General features: G+C 47.9%; 1 protein-coding gene across 1 annotated transcript in view; it reads left to right on the forward strand.

Annotated features, from left to right (window-relative positions):
• mdga2a (MAM domain containing glycosylphosphatidylinositol anchor 2a) overlaps nucleotides 1-10,000 on the forward strand; it is a 28,438-nt gene that overhangs the window by 5,493 nt on the left and 12,945 nt on the right. The window contains 4 exon segments of the mRNA XM_053434722.1: nucleotides 1-6; nucleotides 294-490; nucleotides 6,637-6,769; nucleotides 7,894-8,166. The exon segment at nucleotides 1-6 is cut by the window's left edge and continues 169 nt beyond it. Coding sequence (XP_053290697.1) covers nucleotides 1-6; nucleotides 294-490; nucleotides 6,637-6,769; nucleotides 7,894-8,166 — 609 coding nt within the window.

Here is a 10,000-nt window from a genome sequence, read left to right on the forward strand (position 1 = left end):
TCTACTGTGAGAACAGACACACACACACACACACACACACACACACACACACACACACACACACACACACACACATACACACACAGCATAACAACGTGACTTTCAGCCAATCAGAGGGAGGCTCCAGAGGCAGGAGAGAGGACACACACACTGCAGCAGTTTAGACTTTAAACTGTGGGACGTCCTCTGTGTGGTTAGAAACCTGCTGCAGGAACTTAGAGAACGTCCTTTCTACTTATGATGAGCATCAACCGGTCATGAAACATATCAAGGTTGAAGTTTCTGCTCCTCAGATCTGGACGACCCGGTGATCACAGTCCATCAGAGTGTCGGGGAGGCGAAGGAGCAGTTCTACTTCGAGAGGACGGTGTTTCTACGCTGCGTCGCCAACTCCAACCCCCCCGTCCACTACACCTGGAGGAGGGGCCGCAGCGTGCTGACGCAGGGATCGGACTCCGGGGTGGAGATCTACGAACCCTTCTTCACACAGGTGAAGCAGCACTCAGTTACTATTACCTTTACTAAAGAACTGTTATTACTGTGAACGTAAAGTGAGTGAAAACATGTTTCTTCAAATCATTTGATTCTACTTTCTAATACAGAGAAGTTCAGTGTTCAGACGTCTCACTCTGAGTCTCACGTCTCACTCTGAGTCTCACGTCTCACGTCTCACTCTGAGTCTCACGTCTCACTCTGAGTCTCACATCTCACGTCTCACATCTCACTCTGAGTCTCACGTCTCACTCCAAGTCTCACATCTCACTCCGAGCCTCACGTCTCACTCTGAGTCTCACTCTGAGTCTCACGTCTCACGTCTCACGTCTCACTCCGAGTCTCACGTCTCACTCCGAGTCTCACGTCTCACTCCGAGTCTCACGTCTCACTCCGAGTCTCACGTCTCACTCTAAGTCTCATGTCTCACGTCTCACTCTGAGTCTCACGTCTCACATCTCACGTCTCACATCTCACTCTGAGTCTCACGTCTCACGTCTCACATCTCACTCTGAGTCTCACGTCTCACGTCTCACATCTCACTCTGAGTCTCACGTATCACTCCAAGTCTCACATCTCACTCCGAGCCTCACGTCTCACTCTGAGTCTCACGTCTCACGTCTCACTCCGAGTCTCACGTCTCACTCCGAGTCTCACGTCTCACTCCGAGTCTCACGTCTCACTCTAAGTCTCATGTCTCACGTCTCACTCTGAGTCTCACTCTGAGTCTCACGTCTCACGTCTCACATCTCACTCTGAGTCTCACGTCTCACGTCTCACTCTAAGTCTCACGTCTCACGTCTCACTCTGAGTCTCACGTCTCACATCTCACTCTAAGTCTCATGTCTCACGTCTCACTCTGAGTCTCACTCTGAGTCTCACGTCTCACGTCTCACATCTCACTCTGAGTCTCACGTCTCACTCTAAGTCTCACGTCTCACGTCTCACTCTGAGTCTCACGTCTCACATCTCACGTCTCACATCTCACTCTGAGTCTCACGTCTCACGTCTCACTCTGAGTCTCACTCTGAGTCTCACGTCTCACGTCTCACATCTCACTCTAAGTCTCATGTCTCACGTCTCACTCTGAGTCTCACTCTGAGTCTCACGTCTCACGTCTCACATCTCACTCTGTGTCTCACGTCTCACGTCTCACTCTAAGTCTCACGTCTCACGTCTCACTCTAAGTCTCACGTCTCACATCTCACTCTGAGTCTCACGTCTCACATCTCACGTCTCACATCTCACTCTGAGTCTCACGTCTCACGTCTCACGTCTCACTCTGAGTCTCACGTCTCACGTCTCACGTCTCACGTCTCACGTCTCACTCTGAGTCTCACGTCTCACGTCTCACTCTGAGTCTCACGTCTCACTCTGAGTCTGATGTCTCACTCTGAGTCTCACGTCTCACTCTGAGTCTCACGTCTCACATCTCACTCTGAGTCTCACGTCTCACTCTGAGTCTCACATCTCACTCTAAGTCTCACGTCTCACATCTCACTCTGAGTCTCACGTCTCACTCTAAGTCTCACGTCTCACTCTGAGTCTCACTCTGAGTCTCACATCTCACTCTGAGTCTCACGTCTCACTCTAAGTCTCACGTCTCACATCTCACTCTGAGTCTCACGTCTCACTCTAAGTCTCACGTCTCACTCTGAGTCTCACTCTGAGTCTCACGTCTCACTCTGAGTCTCACGTCTCACTCTGAGTCTCACATCTCACGTCTCACATCTCACTCTGAGTCTCACGTCTCACTCTGAGTCTCACATCTCACGTCTCACATCTCACTCTGAGTCTCACGTCTCACTCTAAGTCTCACATCTCACTCTGAGTCTCACGTCTCACTCTAAGTCTCACGTCTCACGTCTCACTCTGAGTCTCACGTCTCACTCCAAGTCTCACGTCTCACATCTCACTCTGAGTCTCACGTCTCACTCTAAGTCTCACGTCTCACTCTAAGTCTCACGTCTCACTCCAAGTCTCACATCTCACTCCGAGTCTCACGTCTCACTCCGAGTCTCACGTCTCACTCCGAGTCTCACGTCTCACTCCGAGTCTCACGTCTCACTCTAAGTCTCACGTCTCACGTCTCACTCTAAGTCTCACGTCTCACATCTCACTCTGAGTCTCACGTCTCACTCTAAGTCTCACGTCTCACGTCTCACTCTGAGCCTCACGTCTCACGTCTCACGTCTCACTTTGAGTCTCACGTCTCACATCTCACTCCGAGCCTCACGTCTCACTCTGAGTCTCACTCTGAGTCTCACGTCTCACGTCTCACGTCTCACTCCGAGTCTCACGTCTCACTCCGAGTCTCACGTCTCACTCCGAGTCTCACGTCTCACTCTAAGTCTCATGTCTCACGTCTCACTCTGAGTCTCACTCTGAGTCTCACGTCTCACGTCTCACATCTCACTCTGAGTCTCACGTCTCACGTCTCACTCTAAGTCTCACGTCTCACGTCTCACTCTGAGTCTCACGTCTCACATCTCACGTCTCACATCTCACTCTGAGTCTCACGTCTCACGTCTCACATCTCACTCTGAGTCTCACGTCTCACTCCAAGTCTCACATCTCACTCCGAGTCTCACGTCTCACTCTGAGTCTCACTCTGAGTCTCACGTCTCACGTCTCACGTCTCACTCTGAGTCTCACGTCTCACTCCAAGTCTCACATCTCACTCCGAGTCTCACGTCTCACTCCGAGTCTCACGTCTCACTCCGAGTCTCACGTCTCACTCTGAGTCTCACGTCTCACTCTAAGTCTCATGTCTCACGTCTCACTCTGAGTCTCACTCTGAGTCTCACGTCTCACATCTCACTCTGAGTCTCACGTCTCACGTCTCACTCTGAGTCTCACGTCTCACTCTGAGTCTCACGTCTCACTCTAAGTCTCACGTCTCACGTCTCACTCTGAGTCTCACTCTGAGTCTCACGTCTCACATCTCACTCTGAGTCTCACGTCTCACGTCTCACGTCTCACTCTGAGTCTCACGTCTCACTCTGAGTCTCACGTCTCACATCTCACGTCTCACATCTCACTCTGAGTCTCACGTCTCACGTCTCACTCTGAGTCTCAGCCTCTTGTTTCACGTCTCACTCTGAGTCTCACGTCTCACATCTCACGTCTCACATCTCACTCTGAGTCTCACGTCTCACGTCTCACTCTGAGTCTCAGCCTCTTGTTTCACGTCTCACGTCTCACTTTCAGTCTCACTCTGAGTCTCACGTCTCACATCTCACTCTGAGTCTCACGTCTCACGTCTCACTCTGAGTCTCACGTCTCACTCTGAGTCTCACGTCTCACTCTGAGTCTCACTCTGAGTCTCACATCTCACGTCTCACGCCTCAAGTCTCACATCTCACTCTGAGTCTCACGTCTCACTCTGTGTCTCACTCTGAGTCTCACGTCTCACTCTGTGTCTCACTCTGAGTCTCAGCCTCTTGTCTCATGTCTCACGTCTCACTCTGTGTCTCACTCTGTGTCTCACTCTGAGTCTCAGCCTCTTGTCTCACGTCTCACTCTGTGTCTCACACTGTGTCTCACTCTGAGTCTCAGCCTCATGTCTCATGTCTCACTCTGAGTCTCACTCTGTGTCTCACTCTGAGTCTCACTCTGCGTCTCACTCTGTGTCTCACTCTGTGTCTCAGCCTCTTGTCTCAGCTTCACACGTCCAAACCTTGATTATCAAGGTTTATGTTTGTAGACTTTTCCTCCTGGTGATGATTACTCATCTGTCAGAAACCAGATTTTTCTTCCAGCATCTTATCAGTTTTTCTTTGTAAGAGTTTTAATATATATTGATATAAATAGAAAAGCAGCAGCTTGTTATATCCAGAGTTTGTTTTATGAGGATCACTCAGTGCATGTAATGTCTTTGTAAAACATTTCTTGTATGAAATGTTTTATCCCAATAAAGTTATTTGTTTTTATTATTATTATTATTATTAATAATTCCACAGAGGGATAAAAGGATCTAAACTCTCAACACTAGTAGACTTCCTCCTGCTTCCTGTCTCGTGTTTCCCAGTACATGTTAATGGTAATGGTCAGTCCTCCCCCTCACACCCAGTTCAACCTGCTCCTGTGGTTTAAACCTCAGCAGATGGAGAATCCTTATTTGCAGTGTTTTGTTATTTCTGGCGATGGTTCAGATTTAATTTAGAGCAAAGGCAAGCCGGCCAATCAGGGGCCAGTTAGCTTGTAATACCAGAGATAACATTCAGAGCAGATTTCAACTGGGAAGCCTTCAGCTCGTGAACCTGTTAACCCCCCCCCCCCTCCATCCCTCCTCATAATGAGGAACTTATCTCCTCCTCCTCCACAGCCAAAACATCTGTGTCCATCTTTACACAAACATCCTGTTCAAGTGTCCTCTCATCTCATCTGTCCCTAACACGGGAGGAAGGAGAGAGGAGAGATCTGTCAGTTAGCTGGAGAGGAGAGGAGAGAGAGGAGGAGGAGAAGAGAGAGAGGAGGAGGAGGAGGAGGAAGGAGAGAGGAGAGATCTGTCAGTTAGCTGGAGAGGAGAGGAGAGAGAGGAGGAGGAGAAGAGGAGGAGAAGGAAGAGAGAGAGGAAGAGGAGATTAGAGAGATCTGTCAGTTAGCTGGAGAGGAGAGAGGGAGGGAGGAGGAGGAGGAGGAGAACAGGAAGAGGAGGAGAGAGAGGAGGAGGAAGAGAGAGAGGAGGAGGAGGAGGAAGACAGAGAGGAAGAGGAGATTAGAGAGATCTGTCAGTTAGCTGGAGAGGAGAGGAGAGAGAGGAGGAGGAGAAGAGAGAGAGGAGGAGGAGGAGGAGGAAGGAGAGAGGAGAGATCTGTCAGTTAGCTGGAGAGGAGAGGAGAGAGAGGAGGAGGAGAAGAGAGAGAGGAGGAGGAGGAGGAGGAAGGAGAGAGGAGAGATCTGTCAGTTAGCTGGAGATGAGAGAGGGAGGGAGGAGGAGGAAGAGGAGGAGGAGGAGGAGGAGGAGGAGGAGAAGGAAGAGAGAGAGGAAGAGGAGATTAGAGAGATCTGTCAGTTAGCTGGAGAGGAGGGAGGGAGGGAGGAGGAGGAGGAGGAGGACAGGAAGAGGAGGAGAGAGAGGAGGAGGAAGAGAGAGAGGAGGAGGAGGAGGAAGACAGAGAGGAAGAGGAGATTAGAGAGATCTGTCAGTTAGCTGGAGAGGAGAGAGGGAGGGAGGAGGAGGAGAACAGGAAGAGGAGGAGAGAGAGGAGGAGGAAGAGAGAGAGGAGGAGGAGGAGGAAGACAGAGAGGAAGAGGAGATTAGAGAGATCTGTCAGTTAGCTGGAGAGGAGAGAGGGAGGGAGGAGGAGGAGAACAGGAAGAGGAGGAGAGAGAGGAGGAGGAGGAGGAAGGAGAGAGCCTGCCAGGGGAGAGGAGAGATCTGTCAGTTAGCTGGAGAGGAGAGAGGGAGGGAGGAGGAGAAGGAGAAGAGGAAGAGGAGGAGAGAGAGGAGGAGGAGGAAGAGAGAGGAGGAGGAGGAAGAGAGAGGAGGAGGAGGAAGAGAGAGAGGAGGAAGAGAGAGGAGGAGGAAGAGAGAGAGAGGAGGAGGAGGAGAGAAGAGGAAGAGGAGATTAGAGAGATCTGTCAGTTAGGTGGAGAGGAGAGAGGGAGGGAGGAGGAGGAAGAGAGAGAGGAGGAGAAGAGAGAGAGGAGAAGAGAGAGTGGAGAAGGAGGAGGGAGAGAGAGAGGAGGAGAAGAGAGAGGAGAAGGAGGAGAGAAGAGGAAGAGGAGGAGAAAGACAAGATGTAAAAGAGAGGCCTCGCAAGAATAGGAAGACAAAGTGTGTGTGTGTGTGTGTGTGTGTGTGTGTGTGTGTGTGTGTGTGTGTGTGTGTGTGTGTGTGTGTGTGTGTGTGTGTGTGTGTGTTCTTGTTTTTGTAGCCTCATCAACATTTTTTCCATCATAAACACTGAACTGGTCAGGACCAGTAGACGTCACGGGGACCAGAGCTCAGTCCTAAAGAGACTAACTAGTCCTGGTTCAGGTCAGAGGTCACGGGTGGGTAGGTTAAGGTTAGGGCTAGTCATGAACTGGTCCTAGATAAAGTTATAGTTAAGGTTTTAGACTGTCCACAATGAAAGGTGTGTTTGTGTGTGTGTGTGTGTGTGTGTGTGTGTGTGTCTGTGTGTGTGTGTGTTTCAGGGAGAGACAAAGATCTTGAAGTTGAAGAATCTTCGTCCTCAGGATTACGCCGACTACACCTGCATCTCCTCCATCAGGAGCGTTTGTGACATTGGAGACAAGAGCGCCCTCTTCAGTCTGAACAACAGAACAGGTACCCCCCCCCCCCCACACACACACACACGCACACAATTCACTTTAACATTTTATAATATTAGCTTTATTTCATTATATTATCATTATAGTTTATTCACTGTCTTCATTTTAGTTTTAATGTCATTTTGTTATAATAATAATGAAAATATGTATGTTAAGTAAAATCATGGAATATGTCTATGTCTAGGTATTTAATATTTATAACAATTGTGTTGTTGTGACCTTTAGATCCGAGTCATTGTGTTCCCTTGTTCCCCTGATGGAAGTCTTCTTCTTCTTCTTCTTCTTCTTCTGGTGTCAGATGACTTCCTGTAGCTTCTCTTTGTACCTGAGAGGACCAGTTGGATGAATGTGAATCATTAATAAATCATTTTGCTCTCTCGCTCAGACGGCAGCTCTGACCTGTACAGTAGATCTGCCTCCTCGCCCCAGGGGCTGATGGGATTTACATGATGTCAGCTTAACAGAGGTCGACTCAGCTATTTTTATCCCCCTCATTATTATTTCTGCATTTAGCTGCTTTCTGCCGCTCCTCACGAGCAGCTGCTGCAGAGAGTCGCTTCCTGCAGCTGGACCAGGATCTCTTTTATTCACAAGATATTTAAAACCTTTTGGAAAATATATTTATTAATCTGCCATGATTCAATGAGAACTGACCAAGATCAGGTCTTAATCTTTACCCACAGGAAACCTCAATAATATTTCTTCTTCTAAGAATTCCTTCAATAGAAAGTGGATAGTTTCTGTGACCGAGCTGCAAAGATGAGTCAGTTCATTGATTTGACTATTGACAGAAAAAAATCACTTCAATTATGAATTCATTGTTTTAATGTCACAGTGAACTGCTCATCCTCATGGTGTCTATTGAGATCATAGATACACTAGAATAAAAACATGTTAAACATTAATTATGAATCTCAATGTTATAAATATACAAACATCTGAACTTTAAATGTCAGGTCTTCATGAAACATTCTAAACAGGCTGCTGAAGATCAGACGCTGAGCGACCAGGGGAAGATGAAGAAGATGAAGAAGATGAAGAAGAGCTTTGATCAAAGAAAAAGTCATTTAATTAAACTGAGTTTCTGAAAATCTCCTTTCTCCCCCCCCTCCCCCCCAGCTCCTCCCTCCATTAAACTGCTCCTGGACGACCCCCTGGTGGTGAACCTGGGGGAGACCATCACTCTGGTGTGCATGGCTTCAGGTGGAGACCCTCCCCCCACCTTAACCTGGGTGAAGCCCGGAGGGGAGGAGCTCCCGAAGAGGGGCGTGGTCAATGGTGGAACCCTGACCATCCCCGCCATCACTGTTGAAGACGGCGGCGCCTACAGCTGCGTGGCGTCCAACAACGTGGGAAGCCCCGCCAAGAAGTCCACCACCATCCTGGTCAGAGGTGAGACCTTCAAACTGAAGACCAGGCTGCAACTCATCTCCTTTCCTAACCTCCAAATCATCTCCTTTCCTAACCACCAAATCATCTCCTTTCCTAACCTCCAAATAATCTCCTTTCCTTACCTCCAAATCATCTCCTTTCCTAACCTCCAAATCATCTCCTTTCCTAACCACCAATCATCTCCTTTCCTAACGTCCAAATCATGTCCTTTCCTAACCTCCAAATCATCTCCTTTCCTAACGACCAATCATCTCCTTTCCTAACCACCAATCATCTCCTTTCCTAACCTCCAAATCATCTCCTTTCCTAACCTCCAAATCATCTCCTTTCCTTACCTCCAAATCATCTCCTTTCCTAACCACCAATCATCTCCTTTCCTAACCTCCAAATCATCTCCTTTCCTAACCTCCAAATCATCTCCTTTCCTTACCTCCAAATCATCTCCTTTCCTAACCACCAAATCATCTCCTTTCCTAACCTCCAAATAATCTCCTTTCCTTACCTCCAAATCATCTTCTTTCCTAACCTCCAAATCATCTCCTTTCCTTACCTCCAAATCATCTTCTTTCCTAACCACCAATCATCTCCTTTCCTTACCTCCAAATCATCTCCTTTCCTAACCTCCAAATCATCTCCTTTCCTAACCTCCAAATCATCTCCTTTCCTTACCTCCAAATCATCTCCTTTCCTAACCACCAAATCATGTCCTTTCCTAACGACCAATCATCTTCTTTCCTAACCACCAATCATCTCCTTTCCTAACCTCCAAATCATCTCCTTTCCTAACCTCCAAATCATCTCCTTTCCTTACCTCCAAATCATCTCCTTTCCTAACCACCAAATCATGTCCTTTCCTAACCTCCAAATCATCTCCTTTCCTAACGACCAATCATCTCCTTTCCTAACCACCAATCATCTCCTTTCCTAACGTCCAAATCATGTCCTTTCCTAACCTCCAAATCATCTCCTTTCCTAACGACCAATCATCTCCTTTCCTAACCACCAATCATCTCCTTTCCTAACCTCCAAATCATCTCCTTTCCTAACCACCAATCATCTCCTTTCCTAACGACCAATCATCTCCTTTCCTAACCACCAATCATCTCCTTTCCTAATGTCCAAATCATGTCCTTTCCTAACCTCCAAATCATCTCCTTTCCTAACCACTATTCCTTGACCCCGATAACGTCACAAGGTCAAAGAAAGATGATTAGCATGTTTGAATCATTCTGATAAGAATCAAAGAAACAGATCATAATCATGTCAGAGATGATAAATTATTTATTATTATTATACAAGTTATTAAATAATGTTGTGTTGACGACAGAGCACTTCCTCCAGAAATGAAGCTAAAACATCTCAGATGTGAACGCTGCCCTCTTGTGGTGATGACATCATTTGGAGTCTGTGAGGTAGTGATGGAGCCGCTGCACCGAGGTCCCGCCCACATCCATACTCGACCAATCAGGACTCAGTCTCACCTGTCGAGCGTGACGTCTCAGTCCGTTTTATATCATCAAATATCGAAGTGATCAGAAACATGAAGAGGAAACATCCACTCGCTTCAGTTTGAAAATCTTTATCCACACAAGGTTTTGGAGCCGGGCTGTTGAGGGTCCTGGTGAGTGGGGGGGGGGGGGGGGGGCGGCCGAGTTCTGGGCCTTTATTTGTAAAGGACTGAGATATAACTACAGGAACACACACACATGTCGTCTGTGTGTGTGTGTGTGTTTGTGTGTTTGTGTGAGCCACTGCTTCCACCTCAAGTTATGCAACAGACCTTTTACTGGCACACACACTCTCTCACACACACACACACTCTCTCACACACACA

Source organism: Pleuronectes platessa, chromosome 11, assembly GCF_947347685.1.
Source record: "Pleuronectes platessa chromosome 11, fPlePla1.1, whole genome shotgun sequence".
Taxonomy (NCBI): Eukaryota; Metazoa; Chordata; class Actinopteri; order Pleuronectiformes; family Pleuronectidae; genus Pleuronectes; species Pleuronectes platessa.